At 38.5% G+C, this 23,363-nt stretch overlaps 1 protein-coding gene, 1 long non-coding RNA gene and 1 other non-coding gene across 5 annotated transcripts in view; 1 reads left to right on the top strand and 2 right to left on the bottom strand.

Annotated features, from left to right (window-relative positions):
* Nucleotides 1–682: 682 nt before the first annotated feature.
* SLC35A3 (solute carrier family 35 member A3) overlaps nucleotides 683–23,363 on the top strand; it is a 47,776-nt gene continuing 25,095 nt past the window's right edge. The window contains exon 1 of one of the 3 annotated variants that reach the window (XM_070367612.1): nucleotides 683–1,104. In XM_070367612.1, coding sequence (XP_070223713.1) covers nucleotides 832–1,104 — 273 coding nt within the window. In that variant the 5' untranslated portion in view covers nucleotides 683–831. Of the gene's footprint in view, nucleotides 1,234–1,427; nucleotides 1,573–23,363 lie in introns of those variants that run through there. The other 2 variants (XM_005906512.3, XM_070367613.1) reach the window with 2 other exon arrangements.
* On the bottom strand, nucleotides 17,198–17,312 carry LOC138987374 (U5 spliceosomal RNA). Its single transcript, XR_011463849.1, has one exon. It is a non-coding gene; the product is annotated as a U5 spliceosomal RNA (small nuclear RNA).
* LOC138987223 (uncharacterized) overlaps nucleotides 17,333–23,363 on the bottom strand; it is a 41,947-nt gene continuing 35,916 nt past the window's right edge. Inside the window, exon 3 of the long non-coding RNA XR_011463658.1 lies at nucleotides 17,333–18,887. This is a non-coding gene — a long non-coding RNA (uncharacterized lncRNA). The remainder of the gene's footprint in view (nucleotides 18,888–23,363) is intronic.

Genomic DNA, 23,363 nt, shown 5'->3' with positions numbered 1-23,363 from the left:
AAACATGAAAATCTAAGATATATTCCACCATCCTGGGAATTTCTCAAGATCATGAGTGTTAGTCGCTCAAGTCGTGTCTCTTTGCGAGCCCCATGCACTGGAGGCCCTCCAGGCTCTTCTGTCCGTGGGATTTCCCAGGCAAGAATACTGCCATTTCCTTCTCCATGGGATCTTCCCAACCCAGGGATCCAACCTGGGTCTCCTGCGTTGCAGGCAGATTCGTTTCCATCTGAGCCAAAATTTTAAAGCCAGTCATTCTACTCTAATACAGTTATTTAATTTTGTTTTTCTGCTCTCTTTCTCCGTTTGTCTTTCTCGGATGTAGTTTTAATCATTTGCAATATAAAGAGACACAGGCTTAATTCATAGCGGCGTGGTGTTAAGAGGAAAGGGATAATCCTACCCTACTAATTTGGTGGCGCTGCTCTAGGCTCTGTTCAGCCTCAGGGTCTAAACCAGAGTGGGAGAAGCGGTTATTTCCAACCGAACAAGCCTTCCAGAAAAATGAATGGCAGCCTGAGCCAGAACGAATCTCGTTAGTTTTCACTGTCACTGACATTTCTAGAACCCAGTGTGTTTGCTTCCTGGATCCACCTCCTCACTCCCTCTCAGGGTCCTTTGCCCCCAAAGGACTTTGACTTTACTTTCGCAGTCTCACACTCTGGCGACCTTCGCCACCAGGCAGTCCGGCAGAGGCACGCCGCTGGAGTCACCCGTTCGCTACGTCCCTTTAGGAAACAACTAGCAGAAGGTACTGCCCCAGGCAAGGACACGACAGTGAAGCCGGCTCCGGGGGTCGCCCGCGGAGCCTCTGAAGTCCTCGTCTTGGGGATGGAGTTGGCAAATGCCAAGATGGGACCAGCAGAACCGAGCCGGGAACGGCGTTCACCCGGGCCGAGGCGGCAGCCGGAGCGATTGGGAGACGGGACCGCGGGAACCCGGAAACGCCTGAGCCGCACTGGGCCGGCGGCACCGACGGCGGCGGTAGCGAGTGGTGCTGCGCTTCAAGGGAAGCGGGGGACCCGGCGGGCGCCGCAGCCTGGGGCGCCGGGCCGAGCTGAGCCGCCGCCCCCAGTACGCGCAGCCGGACGAGCTGCGCGGAAGGTGAGCCTGGTGCGCTCCTGGGTGGCGGCGGGCACGGGCAGGCCGGTGGCCTCTGCTTTGGCCGGGGCAGCTCCGGGAGGATGCAGCGGGCGCGCGGCTGATACGAAGTCTGTCTGAGTGAAGGGAACGGTATGGAATACCTTAAGTTCTAGCTGAGTACGGGGTGGGAGTGGATGAAGTGACACGTTGTAAGTACGAGGGACGACGTGAGGAATGTGCTAGGTGTAGGAAGGAAAAGGGCTCCAGGAAAGGGGTGTGTCAACCAAATGAAAACGGCAGTGTGTGCTTTAGAGTCTCGGGCGTGCGGAACCGAGTGGCCGGAGGGCCAGGCTGGCGGTCACTCCATTTGCGAACTGCCCTGGAGCTTCCCGCTCGGTGTACGGCCCTGTGGCTGATGCCGAGCCAGGAGACCGGGACCCTGCGCTGAAGAAGCCTCAGGGACTTCAAGAAATGGAAAGGTTGTCCTTGGTAAGGCTAGTACGCAGGCAAAGGCTGTCTGAGGCCAGGTGGGATTCCTATCAGAAAAGGTGTGCTTGTTGGGTTCTGAGTGTTTAGGAAGGGAAGATTTTAATTAACTTTTATTTAAAGCAACTAAACTACAGGGGATGCTGGTTCAAATGAATTAAAGGGTAATATTAAATGTAGTATTGGGCCATGCTTGGTAAAACACTTTTCATTACTTTATGGTAGAAGGCTGAATCTTTTATTATGTTCTGTTACATGCAGCATTTGAAAATGGAACCGCAGTTTTTTGTTTTCGATCAGCGTTCAACTCTGGTAGTTAAAAATGAAATTTGGTAGTTTCTCACTTGGTGCCCTTACTCATTTTCGCTGGTAAACTCAGATTGTTTCCTTTAAGGGCATGACTTCTAAATTTACATTCCTGGCCCTAACTTTCCTCCCAAGTATTGATTCTACTTTTTCAGCATCCCAGTTTGCTTGTTCTCTTTGTCATTTCTATGCTAAACGTGACTTCTCTTTCCTCTTCTTACTTGCTCTGTGGCAGTGGCTGGATTTGCTGCCCTCAGCCTATCTCCCTTCCAGTAACTCCCCTTGAAACTGCTTTTCAAAACCAGAGGTCTTATGTATTCCTTGGTTTCTCTTTCCTCAGACATACTCCAGTGACTTTCTATTGAATCCAGATTAAATTTAAAATTATTTAGGTTACCAACCAAAGCTCTTCAAAAATGTGTAGCTCTCCTTGACTTCAATCAAATCAACATGTCCCTTTCATTCTTTTTTAAAAAATTATTTTATCCCACGAGTTCTGTTTTTTAGCTCAATCGTAATAGTTACTTTGAAGTTAATTTCTGAACATGTTCTATGCCTATGTGCCGCCTTCTTTGCTTACATCCTTTCTTCCTACAAGGAAGGCCTTTTTTTCCATCTTTGTAGAAATCATTCTGTCCATCTTTGCAAAAGGTATTCTTTAATGCCACCTCCTTTAATTTTTTAAAAAAATTGAGATGTAATTGACATATAACTCTGTATTAGTTTCCAGTGTACATCTTAATGATTTGATATTTGTATGTATTGCAAAATTATCACCACAAATCTAGTTAACATTCATCACCACACATAGATACAAAATTTTTCTTTTTTTTTTTATATTTATTTATTTGGCTGCACCAGGTCTTAGTTGCAGCATGTGAGATCTTGTTCCCTGACCAGGGATTGAACTTGGGTCCCCTGCATTGGGAGCTCAGAGTCTTAGCCACTGGATCACGAGAGAAGTCCCCCAAATTTTTCTTGTAATGACAGCTTTTAAGATTTTAAGTTTACTCGTTTTGCAACTTTCAAATATACAATATGGTATTATTAACTATAGTTACCATGCTGTACAGTATTCCCAGGACTTCTTTTCCAACTGGAAGTTGCTACTTCCTTCTTATAAAGCTCTCTAAAGTCCGTCTTCAGTCCAAAACATTCTTCTCTTGTGTGCTGCACTTTATAAGTATTTTATAATATTTGGTAAATTAGCATTTTGCTATCATTTTTTGAGAAAGTTATCTATACTACCTCAAAGATTTATTACTTTGAGGATCAAATAAAGTACTAAAACATAGAATAGAAAAGCATTTTCAAATATAAGATTAATAAAAAGCTGAAATAAGATTATACTATAACACAAGAGTGATCATTCTAAACAGAAATAGAATCATAAACTCAGAGAACAAGCAGGTGGTTAGGGGAGAAATAGGTGGAAGAGATTAAAAGGTACAACTTCCAATAACAAACGGTCACAAGTAGGAAATGTACAGTGTGGGGAATATAGTCAGTACATGTGTAAATCTTAGGTGGCAGATGATGACTGTATGTATCATGGTGATTACTTTAGAAACGTATAGAAGTAGCAAATCACTATGGTGCATACCAGGAACTAGCATAGTGTTGTATGTCAATTGTACTTCAAAAACAAACTCAGAAAAAAGACATCATTTTTGTGGTTACCAGAGGGTGGCAGGGTGGAAGGTAGGGTAGAATTGGAAGAAGGTAGTCAAAAGGCAAAAACTTTCAGTTATAAGATGAATAAATACTAGGGCTATAATGTACAATGTGATAAATGTAGTATTACTTCTGTACTTTATATATTAAAGTTGTTGAGAGTAAATCGTAAACATTCTCATCATAAGGCAAAAAACATAAATATATATTTTCTATTTAATTTACATGAGAAGATTGATATTCACTAAATTTACTGTGGTAATCATTTCACGATGTATGTAAGTCAAATCATTATGCTGTGCAACATAAAATTATGTGGTGCTGTATGTCAATTATAACTCAATAAAACTGGAAAAATAATAAGTTACCCAAGTTGTCTAGCTTCAGCTTGCAGGGCTTTGGGAAAAGGACAGTGTTTAGTTTTTGTGATTCCAAGTCAGAGTAGAGAAAGTTGAAAATGTTAGTTTAGAGAGTCATAACTAGATATTGGAGGAAACTAGAATAATTCAGAGATCCAATCCAGTGTACAAGTAGATTATAAAACCTCAAAGGCAGTGGACTACAGTAGAATATGATATCCACAGAAGTGTGCTACTGAAACGTAAATGTTCTCTCTCTAGTCCTCTCTACTTCTACCAAAGATAGTTACAGTAAGACTAATTTGTTTGCACAATAAGTCTAGTCTCATTAAACTTGGCCTGATTATTTATGTAAATGCAGTAAGAATAGTAATTGACCATAAAGACTCTTAAAATCTGCTTTGCTGTAACTTTTCAGAAGGAATCTCAGACGTTTGAAAGTATCTCAAGCCCAGAAAGCCAAGCCAAGGACTGACCGTCAGATTTCTCCTGTAATACTTAGATTTGAGTGAATTTCTCTCTCCTTTTTCCTTGAGGTCCCTAAGAAATCCTTAAGTTCTTGGACCCACCAGAAAATGACCTTCCTTACTCAACTGATATGGCTTGGAACTATGAAAGCAAGATACCAGGGGTTTTGTGTGTGTGTGTGTGTGTGTGTGTGTGTGTGTGTGTGTGTCTGGAAGGGGCTTCATTGACCTTGTAAAGTGAAAGCTGGAATCGTGTCCGACTCTTTGCGACCCAGTGGACTATACAGTCCATGGAATTCTCCAGGCCAGAATACTGGAGTGGGAACCCTTTCCCTTCTCCAGGTGGTCTTCCCAACCCAGGTATTGAACCCAGGTCTCCCACATTGCAGGTGGATTCTTTACCAAAAGAATGGTGGACTTTACACAAAGTCCACCTTAATTCCTTAAAGTTGATATTATCCTCAAATATGACATCTCAGTCAAAACTTTGGCCGTATAGCCAGTGTTTCCAACTGTATCCTATTACAAGGAAAATAGATTCTTATTGAACATATGCAAGTAACTATATTGTCATGAAATTAAGAATACTCCCTATTAGTTTCCGATTTTTTGAAGAATCACGTAGGGAGAAACAGATAAATAAATGTTTCCGTTCTGTTTGCAAAGATATAATTTACCAAATTGCTTTAAATTATAGAAAGTTTAAGAAAAAAGACTTCCTTCAATCTGTTAAAGTGTTAAAGAGCTAGCAATGTTTTTAACAAAAAGTCATAAAATTAAAAATCATTCTCATCATTTTCTCAGTCCCATGTAATTATTCCTGTTTTGCTTGATCTAAAGTTAGTAGTTTCATGAATCCATTAATTTTTTCCATTAGAGTTCTGGAATTTATTACCTAGTTCAATGGTATGATCTTAAAGTTATTACAAATCTGTAATGTAGAGTACTTATCAGTGTCATTTTCTTGAATCTTTTTGAAGACAAATGTTCTGGACAAACTTCAGGAAGGAAATGGCAACCCACTCCAGTGTTCTTGCCTGGAGAATCCCAGGGACGGGGGAGCCTGGTGGGCTGTCGTCTCTGGGATCACACAAAGTCGGACACGACTGAAGTGACTTAGGAGCAGCAGGAAAGCATAAGAGTAAAACAGTAACTATTTGTAAATGACAGAAGACTTAAAAATGGTCATAGTTAAGGATCTAGTGAGAGTTCATTCTAATGCAGTGGACAAGGAAATTTGATTATTTCTGTGATACACAAAATTTTAAGATGGTAACATCCCACCCCCACCCCAAGCTGGCAGTGGTCTGTAGGACAGTAGCTGCAGATGAGATGTAACCCACATTTCTGTCTCCTCATATTTTTTTGCCCCCAACCTTACAGTTGAGTTGCTTGAATACACAAGAATCATAACCTGCATGCCTGAGCAGGCAGAAAACCAACCCCAGTTTTTCAGGACACAAAATGAGACAAACTGGAAAGCAATAGCTGTCCCTGGGAAGGCAAGAATCAAACCAATGAGTGGGCTTCCATGGTGACTCAGTGGTAAAGAATCTGCCTGTCAGCAAATTTGGAAAACTCAGCAGTGTCCACAGGACTGGAAAAGGTCAGTTTTCATTCCAGTTCCTAAGAAGGGCAATGCCAGTGAATGTTCAGACTACCACACAGTTGCACTCATTTCACATGCTAGCAAGGTAATGCTCAAAATCCTTCAAGCTAGGCTTCAGCAGTTCATGAACTAGGCTTCAGCAGTACATGAATTGAGACTTTCCAGATGACAAGCTGGATTTAGAAAAGACAGAGGAACCAGAAATCAACTTGCTAACATCCTTTGGATTATGGAAGATGCAAGCAAATTCCAGAAAAACATCTTTATTGACTGTGCTAAAGCTTTTGGCTGTGTGGAACACAACAAACTATGGACAATTCTTAAAGAGATGGGAATACCAGACCACCTTACCTGTCTCCTGAGAAGCCTGTATGCAGGTCAGGAACCAACAGTTAGAACCAGATATGGAACAATGGACTGGTTCAAAACTGGGAAAGGAGTATATCAAGTCTGTATATTGTCACCCTGCTTATGTAACTTATATGCAGAGTACATCATGCAAAATGCCAGGCTGGATGAATCACAACCTAGAATCAAGATTGCAGGGAGAAAGAAGTATCAACAACCTCAGATATGCAGATGATACCACCCTAATGGCAGAAAGTGAAGAGGAACTAAAGAGCCTCTTGATGAAAGTAAGAGGAGAGTGAAAAAGCTGGCCTAAAACTCAACATTCAAAAACCTAAGGTCATGGCACCCAGTCCCATCACTTCATAGCAAACAGAAAGGGAAAAAGTAGAAACAGTGACAGATTTTATTTTCTTGGGCTCCAAAATCACTGTGGACAGTGACTGCAGTCATGAAATTAAAAGATGCTTGCTCCTTGGAAGAAAAGCTATGACCAACCTAGACAGCATGTTACAAAGCAGAGGCATCACTTTGCCATCAGAGGTCCATATAGTCAAAGCTGTGGTTTTTCCAGTAGTCGTGTGCAGATGTGAGAGTTGGGCCATAAAGAAGTCTGAGTGCCAAAAAGTTGATGCTTTTGAGTTGTGGTGCTGAAGAAAACTCTTGAGAGTCCCTTGGACAGCAAGGAGATCAAACCTGTCAATCCTGAATATTCATTGGAAGGACTGATGCTGAAGCTGAAGCTCCAATACTATGGCTACCATAGTACCATAGAGCTGACTCATTGGAAAAGACCCTGATAAAGGGAAAGTCTGAGATAAGGAGAAGAGGGCATCACTGACTTCGTGGATACGAATTCGAGCAAACTCTGGGAGATGGTGAAGAACAGGGAAGCCTGGCATGCTGCAGTCTGTGGGATCATAAAGAGTCAGATGACTTAGCAACTGAACAGCAACAACAATGCAGGAGATTGGTTGGTCCCTGGACCTGGAGGATCACACACGCCGCAGAGCTAAACCCGTGGGCCACAGCTACTGAGCCTATGCTCTACAGCCCAGAAACTGCAACTCCTGAGCCCGTGTGCCCTAGAACCTGTGCTCCGCAGTAAGGAAGCTATGGCAATGAGAAACCCTTGCACCACAGCTAGAGAGTAGCCTCTGCTCACTGCAACCAGAGAAAAGCCCATGAAGCAACAAAGACCCAGCACAGCCAAAAATAAATAAAATAAAATAAAAAACGATGAATATACCAAAACCATTTTATATACAAAGTTGCAATTCAGAGAATGAATTTTTACAAATGTTCTCTCCTGCTAATCTGAATTTGTAAAGGACAACATCAGAATTTACCTTCCTCTCTTAGTCTCCTCTCCTGTGATTAACAGTCAGTCTCGGTTGATGAAGCTCCTTTGGGGAGTGGATTTATGACAGTTGACTTCCTTTTAGAGGATTTATGTTTAAGCAGATAAGGGAAATTCAGAGAAGGTTTCCCTGCGTTTTAATACCTACAACTCAAAATAATATGTCAAAGTAGCATATTTTGGGAATGACATATTTTGTTTCCCATCACCACCTTTTAAATGAGAATATTCAGGGTGAGACAGATCAAACCCTGTGTCCTACATACACGGTCTGGGCTGCCTCAGTTATATTTGAAATGGATATTAGTAGAAAGTATGTTGGATGAATGATTGGACAGATAATTGGAATCAACTGAAATATTCTCTCCCTTAAAGGCTAATCATCCTTCAGTAGCTATGAAGTATAACTTTTGAGTTTATTTCCCTTTATTAGAGAAGGAAGTTTCTATTTGATAACAGTCTGCTGTGGATTTGTGTGTGTGTGTGAAATTATAAAAAACTGAAGAGTAAATTGTAGACCTGTCTGGGTTACTGAGGTAGCTTGAACATCATCAAACTAGTAGTTAATAATAATGCGTGTATGAATTTATTAAAGTTCAGATCAATATGAATTGGTAGCTTAACATTAGATTTCACCTGTCTGAAAAACAGGTGTATCCTAAATACATTAAACTTAATTGTTTCCTTTAATGAAGGAGTATAGTGCTGTGGTTATATATGGGTTTTGTTTTGTTTTGTTACTTTTTTTTTTAATATGATTTTTTTATACGTATTTTAATGATTGGTTTTTGGATGTCTTCTGCTATATAAATTTGAGAGTGTTTGGTATATAAATATGAGTGTTTATTTTATAAGCTAAAATGTAACTCAGCTGCTCAATCCAGATTACCTACCCAAAACTCTTACTAGTTTATCATCCATGTCGGAGATACCATCCCAAATGGAACCAAAGAATCAGTTGCTGCCTGGAGATAAGCACTTTAATTGAAAAGCTTTGGTAAGTCAGGTAATATAGTAGAAAACAGAGTTAAAATGAAGCTGGAATTTTAGATCATGTCAGATAAGTGCTAAGAAAGAAAATTATTCCAGTAAGGAAATGTCCACACATGACTTTATACCTACTCTGCCTAGTTTTTCTGTAAAAGGTAGATAAGGTTTTTCTAAATTCATATGTGCTATAAAAAGCCAATTTTAAATGTTATTAGTGGCATTTTGTAACATGAGTAAGTCTTAGTTCAGTTCAGTTCAGTTGCTCAGGCATGTCCAACTCTTTGTGACCCCATGAACTGCAGCACGCCAGGCCTCCCTGTCCATCACCAATTCCTGGAGTCCACCCAAACCCATGTCCATTGTGTCAGTGATGCCATCCAACCATCTCATCCTCTGTCATCCCCTTCTCCTCCTGCCCTCAATCTTTCCCAGCATCAGGGTCTTTACAAATGAGTCAGCTCTTCACATCAGGTGGCCAAAGTATTGGAGTTTCAGCTTCAACATCAGTCCCTCCAATGAATACCCAGGACTGATCTCCTTTAGGATGGACTGGTTAGATCTCCTTGCAGTCTAAGGGACTCTCAAGAGTCTTCTCTAACACCACAGTTCAAAAGCATCAATTCTTCAGCGCTCAGCTTTCTTTATAGTCCAACTCTCACATCTATACATGATTATTGGAAAAACCATAGCCTTGCCTTAACAGACCTTTGTTGGCAAAGTACTGTCTCTGCTTTTTAATATGCTGTCCAGGTTGGTCATAACTTTCCTTCCAAGGAACAAGCATCTTTTAATTTCATGGCTGCAGTCACCATCTGCAGTGATTTTGGAGCCCAGAAAAATAAAGTCAGCCAGTTTGCACTGTTTCCCCATCTGTTTGCCATGAAGTGATGGGACTGGATGCCATGAGCTTAGTTTTCTGAAAGTTGAGCTTTAAGCCAAATTTTTCACTCTCCACTTTCACTTTCATCAAGAGGCTTTTTAGTTCCTCTTCACTTTCTGTCATAAGGGTGGTGTCATCTGCATATCTGAGGTTATTGATATTTCTCCCAGCAATCTTGATTCCTGCTTGTGCTTCCTCCAGCCCAGTGTTTCTCATGATGCACTCTGCATATAAGTTAAATAAGCAGGGTGACAATATACAACCTTGACGTACTCCTTTTCCTATTTGGAACCAATCTGTTGTTTCATGTCCAGTTCTAACTGTTGCTTCCTGACCTGTATACAGTTTTCTTAAGAGGCGGATTAGGTGGTCTGGTATTCCCATCTCTTTCAGAATTTTCCACAGTTTATTGTGATCCACACAGTCAAAGGCTTTGGCACAGTCAATAAAGCAGAAATAGATGTTTTTCTGGAACTCTCTTGCTTTTTCAATGATCCAGCAGATGTTGGCAATTTGATATCTGGTTCCTCTGCCTTTTCTAAAACCAGCTTGAACATCTGGAAGTTCATGGTTCACGTACTGCTGAAGCCTGGCTTGCAGAATTTTGAGCATTACTTTACTAGCATGTGAATGAGTGCAATTGTGCGGTAGTTTGAGCATTCTTTGGTATTACCTTTCTTTGGGATTGGAATGAAAACTGACCTTTTCCAGTCCTGTGACCACTGCTGAGTTTTCCAAATTTGCTGGCATATTGAGTGCAGCACTTTCACAGCATCATCTTTCAGGATTTGAAATAGCTCAACTGGAATTCCATCACCTCCACTAGCTTTGTTCGTAGTGATGCTTCCTAAGGCCTACCTGACTTCACATTCCAGGATGTCCGGCTCTAGGTGAGTGGGAGTGATCACACCTTCATGATTATCTGGGTCATGAAGATCTTTTTTGTACAGTTCTTCTGTGTATTCTTGCCACCTCTTCTTAATATCTTCTGCTTCTGTTAGGTCCATACCATTTCTATCCTTTATCGAGCCCATCTTTGCATGAAATGTTCCCTTGGTATCTCTAATTTTCTTGAAGAGATCTCTAGTCTTTCCCATTCTGTTGTTTTCCTCTATTTCTTTGCATTGATCTCTGAGGAAGGCTTTCTTATCTCTCCTTGCTATTCTTTGGAACTCTGCATTCAGATGGTTATATCTTTCCTTTTCTCCTTTGCTTTTGGCTTCTCTTCTTTTCACAGCTATTTGTAAAGCCTCCTCAGGCAGCCATTTTGCTTTTTTGCATTTCTTTTTCTTGGGGATGGTCTTGATCCCTGTCTCCTGTACAGTGTCACAGACCTCCGTCCATAGTTCATCAGGCATTCTGTCTATCAGATCTAGTGCCTTACATCTGTTTCTCAACTTCCACTGTATAATTGTAAGGGATTTGATTTAGGTCATACCTGAATGGTCTAGTGGTTTTCTCCACTTTGTTCAATTTAAGTCTGAATTTGGCAATAAGGAGTTCATGATCTGAGCCACAGTCTGCTCCTGGTATTGTTTTTGCTGACTCTTTTATCCAGTGAATACTCAGATGAGGCAATGTAGAATTATAACCCCTGTTTTGTAATTTATATCCTTTAAACCATCTTATGAAGTACATACTATTGTTTATTCCCATTTTATAGGTAAGAGAAAGGAGGGACAGAGGTTAAGTACTTTGCCCTGGTTATGGTTATGTGGAGACAGAATGTGAACTTATACAATCTGGTGGAGGCATACTCTAATATGTTATGGTGACTGACCCTCTAAAACTTAGACATGTTTCAACACTTAGGCATTATTGCAAAGACCATGCAATAGACTCCTTGCAAAAATTCATGGGCCATGAATTGTAGCTTTGACTGAGAGAAATCATGCTTCGTATCTGAATTCTGTCATATTATGCAAAGGAAGTTATAGACTTAATATCTCAGAACTTCAGTTTTTAATCTGTAAAATGAGTGGTATCTCCTTTACAGATTAAATGAGTTTTAAGTGAGATGATGCCTATAAAGCACCTAGCACAATGTCTGATTGGTTGCAGGTGCTCATAATAATTATTTCATTAACTTCTCTTGTGAAGTTGCAACTATTAGAAAATATTTAATGAAAACCAGTTGCATTTGTTTAAAAGTGAAAGTGAAGTCGCTCAGTCGTGTCCAAGTCTTTGCAACCCCATGGACTGTAGCCTACCAGGCTCCTCTCTCCATGGGATGCTCCAGGCAAGAATACTGGAGTGGGTTGCCATTTCCTTCTCCATATGTATGTACAGAGAGACTTAATTCACAGGGTCATTTTTCCCTTCTGAGAATTTACATATTACAGAGTTTATTTGTTCTTTTATAAATCTAACAGAGTAAATGACTATTATGTGACAGGCCCTGTATTTCAGTTAAACTTTACAAATAGGAAAGGCGTGTGATTAGATCCACATTTTATTAAGACATTTGCTATATGGACGGTAGATTTAGAGCTGTGAAACCCTGAAGGCTGTCCCCATCAGAAATGAAGCAGGACATGAGATAGATTCATATTGTATTCAGAAATAGAAACAGAAACTCACAGACATAGAAAACAAACGTATGATTACCAAAGGGGAAAGGCAGGAGGAGGGGTAAATTAGGAGTTTGAGATTAGCAGATAAAAACTACTATGTATAAAATAGATAAGCAAGATCCTACCGTTTGGCACAGGCACCTATATTCAGTATCTTATAATGACCTATAATGAAAAATAATTATGCATGTATAACTGAATCACTTTGCTATATACCAGAAACTAATACAACATTGTAAATCAACTATACAGTACTTCAATAAAAATTTTTTACGTTTTGGAAACAAAAAAGCATAAAACAAAATATTTTTATATCCTATATGGTTAATACAACCATAGTGAATAGAAACTTCTAAGACTATTAAAGGTTTACTTGGGAGTGGTTGTGTTGTCAGATTTAGAATGGATTTGAATTTTAATATTGGAATTTTGTCCTTATGGTAGTGTGGTAATCTTTCATTAGTTACCCAAGCACAAATTAACAGGTTAAGATTTTTAAAAATTTTTAAATCTTTGATAGTTTGTCAGGCCATAAACTATAACAATTCATGTGAAGTTTCTGTTAAATTATTTTCACTGATAAACATATTTTTCTAAAACTTTTACCATTTGTGAAGGCTGCAAAGAAAAATATTTTAATGCCCCTTATCTTAAAGATTTATCCTCAGGCTGAATTAAATAAAGAACTAGACATTATTCTTGATTACCCTAGTACAGTTTAATACTTAAACATTTTTAAAATGTTAGAAAATACTAGAACCCTATTATTAATGTTAGTGCTTGAAAATCAAAGCTATTTTATAGGACTATGTTTGACTTTCTGCATATATATAGATATATTTCAGATGATATGTTTTGACAAATGTAGTATACCTGAAATTGGTCAATTTGAGGGTAATTGAATATCGACAGAAAACTTAAAATTGGAAAATTGTTTTCTAGCTTGTACATTTACCTCTGATTATCTACTATTAATATTTCAGGTTATAAAAACAGACTAATAAACATGTAATCTTTTTTGCCTTTTATTTTCTTAAAAAAATTTTTTTTGCCTTTATATTCTTTAAAATAGCAAAGAAATTGATGTTTTATAAAATTAGCTGTAGTAGAATTACTTTGTAATGTTTGTCAAGTCTTTACCTTCCCTGTAGAAGTGTTATTATTAGTCATTTAGTTTTATCAACCAAGTGGATAGGCTTCAGATTTTCCATGATGGATGATCTCTAGACTGATATCTCATTTTTTTGTATCCTTGATTTGTTACAGATTTTGGCATTTATTTTTAAAAATATATTTATTGAGCACATACTGTGTGCCAGGAACTGTTCTATGCACTTTTCAGTATAACCCAGTTTTCTTGTTAACTTATTAATATCTCTTTTGAGTAGTGAAAGCTTAATTTTAACCAGTCTTTTTCCAGCGCATAGTAAATGCATTCTTCCCGACTACACATGGACTGGAGAACAATTACATTTTTTCATTATAGACTCAGATGCTTGGTTTGGTTTGCTGGGGCTGCTGTAACAAATTACCACATGTTTGATTGCTTAAAATAAGAGTAATGTATTTTCCCACAGTTTTGCTGGCAAGAAATCCAAAATCAGTATCATTGGGTTAATATCAAAGTGTCAGAGGCACTCTGTACCCTCCGGAGGCTTTAGGGGATAATCCACTCCAGTTTTTCTTCCAGCGTCTGGTGGGCGCCAGCATCACTTGGTTTGTGGCTACATCACTCCAGTCTGGAACATCACTCCAGATGCTCCAGGCCAGCATCTTCACATTCCTTTTTCCTCCATCTTTACAGTGCTGTTTTCTCTTTCGTGCATCCATGTTCAGTCATGTCCGACTCTCTGCAACCCTTTGGACTGTAGCCCTCCAGGGTGTTTTTAGGCAAGAATACCAGAGTGAGTTGCCATTTCCTCTTCCAGGATATCTTCCTAGCTTAGGGATCAAACCTGTGCCTTATTTTTCCTGACTGCAGGTGGATTCTTTACCCACTGAGCCATAGGAAAAGCCTTCTTGTAAGTACTTGTATTTTCCTCTTTTGTCTTTTATGAGGACCCTTGTGTTGGCATTTAGGATTTACTTAGCTAATTCAGAATAATTTTCCCATCTCAAGATCCTTAACTTCATTTCATCTGCAAAATTCCCTTTTCCAAATAAGGTAACGTTTTCAGGTTCTAGGGATTAGGAACTGTTGCTCAGTAGGGTCAGCAGTTGGGAGGAGTTGAGTTAGAGCAGGGAAAAGAGGATGAATGGGACCTGCTAGCACCGTTGTTTCTGTTTCATCACATTTAACTCTTGAAAATCTTCTGGAGTAATGGCTCTTGCTTTGTTCACTCTGCCTTCCAAATCTTGTGCAGGTTTTGTGTTTCGTTGATTCTGACCCAGCACCATATAGAGAAGGGGATTTGGGAAAATGTGTTTCAGTTTAACCATTACTGTATACAGTAATAATACAAGGACTGTAATTTGCCTGTGATACTTGCCTATCATACACTGTGTCATAGCAGTTTACACCTTTATATTGTTGTTGTTTAGTCTCTTAAGTCGTATCTGACTCTTTTGCGACCCAATGGCCTGTAGCCTGCCAGGCTTCTCTGTCCATGGGTTTTCCCAGGCAAGAATACTGGAGTGGGTTGCCATTTCCTTCTCTTGACCCAGGTATCAAACCTCTATCTCCTGCATTGGCAGGCAGATTCTTTACCACTGAGCCACCTTGGAAGCCCTTGCATCCTTATAGTATTTCTTAAATTATTTGAATAATTTGTGTCTTCCAAGCTAGAGGATAAGCCCTCCAAAGAAAAAGATTATATTTGTTTTGTTCATCATCGTATATCCAGTGCTCATTGTAGTGCCTGACCATGGTATGTATGTATTTAAACATGGATGGTGAATTGTGTGATACCTTTATTTTCTACTTCTGACCCCAATCTCCTGAGTCTTGAAACTATCCTAATGGTTAGTGCCTGTGACCCTGTCATGGAGGAGGAATTTTTCCTTTAATTTTTTTGGGTTCTTCTGACTGGTCTCAGAATTGAATTGACATAAGATAGATTGAGAAAAGAAAAAGCACACAAAAGTTTAATAACACATGTACATACAGAGACCCAGGAAAACTGAGTAACTTGTCAAAATGGCTGAAACCCTCATCTTAAATACCCTCTGCAGCTAAAGACAAAAGAGGATGTTGTAGGTAGTGGTTTGTTTCTTCAAAGAGAAGGAAAGCAATTGACGTGAAGATGGAAAAGTAAAAGTTTGCTAAGTAAATATTTGCTGGGCCATGCAGTGACAGTGGGACCCAGAGTGGACTGTGATCTCTAGGCTCTGCCTAGAGTTTCCGCCACACACAGCCCATATTCCTTGCAGATATCTCTGGTGACATTCTGGGAACAGGCCCTCTATCTAAATTCCCTTTTTTTTTTTTTTTTTTTTTTGGTCAGTTAAGGGAAAGGTCAAAGTTTCTTGCTGAGTCTTTAGGGCTTTCGCTGTTTTCAGCTTGAAATAATCTGCATGTTGAAGACATACTTTGGGGTGGCAACTTCTGGCACCCTACAGACCCTACCTGGATTGTACACTAGCCTCTGTTCTTTGTAGAATGCCTTTTAACTTCAGCCTTTAGCTATCAATGGCAGGATGTGACCACAGCAGAAAGTGATAGAACAGAATAGCAAAGGGGTAGGGAAATGGATGAGTGAGAAAGGAGTACCTTTTACGTGGCACCTACCTCACAGTAGAAGGGAATCTTAGAGCTATATCTTTTAGGTCATTATGTTTCCCCAGTCATTAACGTGTGTAAAGAGTACGATAATACTGGACAATTTTTAATCTAAAAACTAGAATGCAAAGAGGTTTTATATTTGTGAAGTTGAAGAAATATTTGAATACTATTGATTTTATCTGAATGCAGAAGTGAAAAATCTGCCGTCTGTAAAGAAAAAAACAAGTTAAAAATTGACAGTACTCTAACTTACATACAGGTCATACTGTCTTATGTACACAGAAAACCTGGCACCTTGAAGAAGAAAAGGGAGGAGAAACAATGAAAGGTTGTTTAACTTAGAATGTAATAGGAACCACAGACTGTAGAGTCAGTTGGTAAGTGTTACTGAACAGGATTTTGCTTTTCTTAAGCACTCTAGAGTGAACTTAAGCTCACTAGTTTAGTGGAGGTTATTATTTCTACTGTAGAAACAAAATGGACTATATTGATAATATAAAGTACCTTTAACTCATGTTTCTTTTCACTTTTATAAAAAAATAAGACTTTTGGATTTTCCACAGGAGTATTATGAACTTCAGGTACAACTTGAAAGTTGCTACTTTCGGGGGAATATTATGTCTACTGAGATAGTTTGGAAAGAAGACGTATAAATGCCAGTTGTGATGAATTTTATTCATCATTATTTAGCATACAGTTATAGGTTGCAGTTTTAAAGTTTTGGCATCATGGAAGATAATGGACAAAAAATTGCAGCTGAAGTCAGCATTTCTGTATGTATTTGCTTTTTCTGTTCATTTACTTAGAAAAAACTTGGAAGGTTTGTTTTTATACTAATAGCTGTTTCTGACTACTCTGAATTTATATTTGCATACCACTTTATAATGTGTTTTTATATGTTCTCTATTATGCATCAATAATGTGTGATATATAATACTTAGGAAGTGTATATCAGAACTAATGTTTAGAAAATGTAAAAGTAGCTCACTCTAAGAAATCTTAAGTTAGAAATTTAGCCTTTTGTTTTTATAATGGAAGGAAAATTAATTTTCAGAATTCCTTAGGTACTTAATAGTCTTTCAAAATCCACATAAATTGTACTACAATTTAAAAACATTAATTAAACATTTAGTTTTGCAGGACTTTTAGTGGCTGGAGACATAACAGCAAAATACAGATATTGTCTCCGTGGAATAATGGGCTTCATACAGAGACCTAAAGATTATACATATAAGTTATTGGAAATAACTTTGTAGCCAGGCTGATTTTCAGATTTATCTACAAGTAAAAAATAAATAGAAATTTTTAGTATATAGTGTTTTTCTTTTCTTTTTTTTTTCCAGTCTTGTTTATCTTACAAGGCCTCAAACAATTGAAGTAACACTCATGCTTCTCCCCCCCAACAAGGATCTTTAGTAAAAAGCAAAAGATTCAATTTGAAGAGAAACATGAGTATAGAGTTGAATGTTTCAGAATTTGGTTAGTGCCTATCTAGTGCAATGGACAAGGAAATGGCAACCTACTCCAGTGTTCTTGCCTGGAGAATCCCAGGGATGGGGGAGCCTGGTGGGCTGCCGTCTATGGGGTCTCGCAGAGTTGGACAATACTGAAGTGACTTAGTAGTAGTAGTAGTAGTAGTAGTAGTAGTACAATAATAATGGTATAAACAAACAAATAATTTCTCACTAACCCTGATTAACATAAGGGTGAAAGTAGTAGTAGTGTGCATTAATGATAAATATACTTTATGTAATATATTTTTTTTTTAAATGTTTAAAGGCTTTAAGTAACTCAGAATTGGTTGACAAAGCCTTATAAAGGCAAGGATCTTAGGGAGCTACTTTAATGAAAATAAGGGATATGTAATTAGCATATCAAATATGCTTAAATTATACCTTCTAGTATTTTTGAAAAACCTTTTTTCCCCCCGAAGATTGTTAATTACTGAGAATTTTTTGAACTCTTAATAAGTTCACTAATATTTTTTACACACAGTTCTAACCAAGTCATCATACAAACGCATCAAATCCGAATTAATGGAGGTTATTAGGTGAATGAAGTTTTTGTTGTACATTTTTCTTTCAAGAAGTGAGAGGGATTTAAAAATAATAAAACTCAACTTTGTAAATATCAAACTTCTCTGGCAATTCAAAAGAAAAATAGTGATCAGAAAGCAAATACAAGATCTTTTCTAGTGACTAAGCAAATCCTGAAATATTCCTGTGCAAAGGACTTTTAGAAGGACTTGCAGTGTGACTGTATCAAATTAGTATGATTATGGTATACACACACCAAGATTACAGCTATACATTATTATTATACACTAATAACTTTATAATAGTTAATGATAATATGTTATGTATCGCTATATGTATACTCACGGTATACAATGTAATTTTTTTTTCTGCACTGGGTCTTTGTTGCTTTTGTGCAGTCTGTCTTTAATTGCAGAGAGCGGAGTCTATTCTTCGTTGAAGTGCTTTGGGCTTCTCGTTGCAGTGGCTTTTCTTGTTGCAGAGCACGGGCTGTGTGGGCTTCAGTAGTTCAGCATGTGGGCTCAGAAGTTGTTGAACTACTACTTAGTTGCTCCACAGCATGTGGAATCTTCCCAGACCAGGGATTAAACCTGTGTCCCTGCGTTGGCAGGCAGATTCTTATCTACTGTGCCAACAGGGAAGTCCTCAAAGTTTACAATTTAAATATTGAGATAGTACTTCTGGATGAAAAAATTGAAATTATTGTGTATTGTTAGAACTAGAAGCAATGGCACCCCACTCCAGAACTCTTGCCTGGAAAATCCCATAGACAGAGGAGCCTGGTGTGCTGCAGTTCATGGGGTCGAGAAGAGTTGGACACGACTGAGCGACTTCACTTTCACTTTTCACTTTCATGCATTGGAGAAGGAAATGGCAACCCACTCCAGTGTTCTTGCCTGGAGAATCCCAGGGACGGGGGAGCCTCATGGGCTGCCATCAATGGGGTCGCACAGAGTCGGACACGACTGAAGTGACTTAGCAGAACTAGAAGAGACCTGAGAAGTCATATAAAATATTAAATTTTAGAAAAATAGCTGGAAACAAATTAGCTTATATAATATTTAGGAGCTACTTGTTGAAAAATGTTAAGAAAATTTTTAAATTTAAATCTTTAAAAGGAGAAAAAAGGACCTTAAATGTTGATCAGTAGGAGAATGGGTAAATAGAAGGCCTGCTTATTTGATGGAGCATTATAGAGTTATTAAAAGCAATGAACTAGGTCTGTATGTCAACATAGAAAGCAAAACAATGCTGAATACAGTAAGGAAGATGCTAAATAATGTATACCATGTTTGTATAGGTATGTATATTAAATATAAAACATTAAATATATTTAATATAATTATATTAATATACTGTATATTATGTTATTACATGTTCTATACAGATATAGTTCTGTTAATGTTAAATAATATAAAATATTGGAATATTTTATGTTAAAAGTTTGATGCCATGTATTAAAATATTTAGGATTACACATATTTCTGTGTAGGTATATAAAATTTTAAAAGTGCACTGAAATACATACTCCAAACGCATGATAATAGGGGCACAGTGAGGAATAAGACTTAGAGTTGTGGCTTAGAGAGAATTTTGACTTTAACTATAATGTTTTATTCCTTTAAAAAAGAAAGATAAGCAAATGTGACAAGATTGATAATTGTTAGTTCTAGGTGGTGGAATTGTGGACATTTGTTACCTTCTTGGTATTTTATTATATTTTTAAAATCCATTCTTTTCCCTCAAGAAAGATCTACTGTTTTTTAGGAGAATTTAGAACTTTTGATTACAAGACTTTATTTCCTATGTAACTAAGAATCTCCAAAAGTTGTTGAAGTCCTTTCAGTGGGAATATGAAATGGCCTAGGTACTTTTATCTTTGCTGCTAATGTCCTCAAGGTTTAGAGATTTCCCAAAAACTTAAGAAAAATTGACAGAATCTATATCAAAATATCTTCATATGTCTTTGAGTAGTGGGATTGGGTTCAATATAATTTTTGTTTCTACATTTTTCTCACTAACAGTAACTACTTTTTAAAGTAAATAAAATAAAATGCTTTTTTAGAAAAACCATAACAAACCGAACCAAAGAAAGTCATCAAAATGAAATAGTGCTGTTTATTGATCAGGAACAATACATTTTTCATGTCTTAGCTTTAAGGTGAAAGTGGAGCATCTAAGCATCCTGACCCTTCTAATACTGCTCTAAATCTGAGAGCCTCACTGAACTCCAGGTGGGTTCAGGGAGCTTAGTAATCGGGGTCTTTAAAGGAATATGGGTGTTAATTTGTTGACTGGTACATGAGGGTTTTGACTGTAAACTGAATATGGCTACATTTGGGAAAGAACAGTTTCTTGTTGATTATTGATATATAAGTTTCTTGGATAGGAAGTTTTTGTGAAACAAAGAATAATCTGGAAACTAGACGATTGGTATCACCTGAAAGGATAAAAGAAGGGGGATTAGACAATAAGAGAAAAAAATGTAGGAGAGACTGAAATTAAATATTAAACATGAAAATGTTAGAAGTTTGTTTTCAGTTATAATGGGAAAATATTATAGATATAATCAGATCAGATCAGATCAGATCAGTTCAGTCACTCAGTCGTGTCCGACTCTTTGTGACCCCATGAATCGCAGCACGCCAGGCCTCCCTGTCCATCACCAACTCCCGGAGTTCACTCAGACTCACGTCCATCGAGTCAGTGATGCCATCCAGCCATCTCATCCTCTGTCGTCCCCTTCTCCTCTTGCTCCCAATCCCTCCCAACATCAGAGTCTTTTCCAATGAGTCAACTCTTCGCATGAGATGGCCAAAGTACTAAATTTATATTATATTATATATATATAAAATATATATAAGACTGTCTTATAGAGGTGGAACATAATCTTTGTTTTCATCTATTTTGTTTTTATATATTTGTTTTGCATATAGGGGTTTATTAAATGAAAGTACTTACTTCTACCTTATATTGTACTCTAAAATCAAACTAAGTGTATGTCTTAGAAATACACTTCTTGACAGAGAATGAGATGATTGGATGGCATCACCGACTCGGTGGACATGAGTTTGAGCAAACTCTGGGAGATAATGAAGAACAGGGGAGCCTGGTGTGCTGCAGTCCATGGGGTTGCAAAGAGTGATTGATGTTAATTTATTTGATAATCATTTAATAATACGTGAAAGTCATCTTGTACTGCTTAAACTGACACAGTACTAGATATCATATCTCAGTAAAACTGGAAGAAAAAGAAATAGGAAAAAAAAAAAAAGGAAATACTTCATTTTTTTCATTTTGAGTTTTTTTTCTTCCTTTAGGCAGAATTGTAAATTCAACTGTAATTCTTTACAGGTGCTGTAGTGCAAATAATCATGTGTTTGCATATATTTTACTTCTTGACTACATATTAGAAAAACAACACCCTTCTTTGCTCCTGCATGTTTCCTCTACTCCTCATACAGAATATTTCACTTCTGACACTTCTGGTCATCAAATCTGTGTGGGGTTTTTCCCCACACCAAGGCAAATTCTCTGCAACACCAGCTGGATGTCCTTCTGCAGTTCTGATACTACCTATCTGGAGATGGTGTCGGATCCCATATGTTAAGGGCTCAGTCTCACAAGACTGCTCCCACCCTACTTCATATGCTGATCACAACCTGGGTCCCCAGTTACCAACTGACTTGGATTTAGCTACAAATCAGAGGTCCTCAGGCTTGATTAAATTGCTAGAGTGGCTCGTAGAACTCAGGGAAACATTTATGTTCACCAGTTTATTAAAGGATATGATGAAGAATACAGATGAACAATCAGATGAAGATTAGGGCAGAGTCTGGGAGGGTTCCCAGCACAGGAACTTCTGTACGCATGGACTTGGGGTGCTTCACCTTCCCTGTACACATGTGTTCACCAACCTGGAGGCCCTCCGCACCCTATACTGTTGGGATTTTATGGAGGCTTCATCATGTAGGCATGATATATCATTAACTCCATATTCAGCCCTTCTGCCTTCTTCAGACAATGGGGGAGTAGGGGAGCTCAGAGATAGGGCTGAAAATTCCAAGCTTCTAATCATGGCTTGTTTTTTCTGCTGAGCAGCTCTCCTTCAGGACTCATCCAGAAGCCCACCCAAATTTGCCTTATTATAACAAAAGACACGTCTATCACCCAGAAAATTACAAGGATTTCAGGAGTAATGTGTCAGGAACTGGGGTCAAAGACCAAATATTAGAATAAAAGATGCTCCTAGCGCCCTTATCAGTTAGAGAACTACCAGGGTTTCAGGAGCCAGGGGCAGAAACCAGTGTATATTTTTTTCTATTCTCTCACAGACTTAGAAAAACAAAAAATAACATTGTGAGAGACTAAGAATATTAAGAACTGTTTTATCACAGTGAATGTTTATATTGATGTTGTATATACTTGGAAGTGGAAAAGCCACATTGTAGAAGTAATGTATCCTGGCTTAGAATCTGACCTTTATATTTTCATTTGAAAAGAAATCAGAGTATTGCCGTTATAATATGTACATTATGGTCTTCAGTTCAGTTCACTTGCTCAGTCGTGTCCAACTGTTTGCGACCCCATGGACCACAGCACGCCAGGCCTCCCTATCTGTCACCAACTCCTGGAGTTTACCCAAACTCATATCCATCGAGTCAGTGATGCCATCCAACCATCTCATCTTCTGTTGTCCCCTTCTCCTCCTGCCCTTAATCTTTCCCAGTATCAGGATCTTATCAAATGATTCAGCTCTCCTCATCAGGTGGCCAAAGTATTGGAGTTTCAGCTTCAACATCAGTCCTTCAAATGAACACTCAGGACTGATCTCCTTTAGGATGGACTGGTTGGACCACCTTGCAGTCCAAGGGACTCTCAAGAGTCTTCTCCAACACCACAGTTCAAAAGCATCAATTCTTTGGTGCTCAGCTTTCTTTATAGTCCAACTCTCACATCCATACATGACTACTGGAAAAACCATAGCCTTGACCAGACGGACCTTTGTTGGCAAAGTAATGTCTCTCCTTTTTAATATGCTGTCTAGGTTGGTCATAACTTTACTTTTAAGGAGTGTGCATCTTTTAATTTCATGCCTGCAGTCACCATCTGCAGTGATTTTTGAGCCCCCCAAAACAAAGTCTGTCACTGTTTCCACTGTTTCCCCATCTATTTCCCATGAAGTGATGGGACCAGATGCCATGATCTTCGTTTTCTGAATGTTGAGCTTTACGCCAACTCTTTCACTCTCTTTGACTTTCATCAAGAGGCTTTTTAGTTCTTCACTTTCTGCCATAAGGGTGGTGTCATCTGCATATCTGAGGTTACTGATATTTCTCCCAGAAGTCTTGATTCCAGCTTGTGCTTCCTCTAGCCCAGCGTTTCTCATGATGTACTCTGCATATAAGTTAAATAAGCAGGGTGACAATATACAGCCTTGACGTACTCCTTTCCCTATTTGGAACCAGTCT

Source organism: Bos mutus, chromosome 3, assembly GCF_027580195.1.
Source record: "Bos mutus isolate GX-2022 chromosome 3, NWIPB_WYAK_1.1, whole genome shotgun sequence".
Classification (NCBI taxonomy): domain Eukaryota; kingdom Metazoa; phylum Chordata; class Mammalia; order Artiodactyla; family Bovidae; genus Bos; species Bos mutus.
Note: the sequence above shows the minus strand (reverse complement) of the source record. Positions and strands in the feature narration are given on the sequence as shown.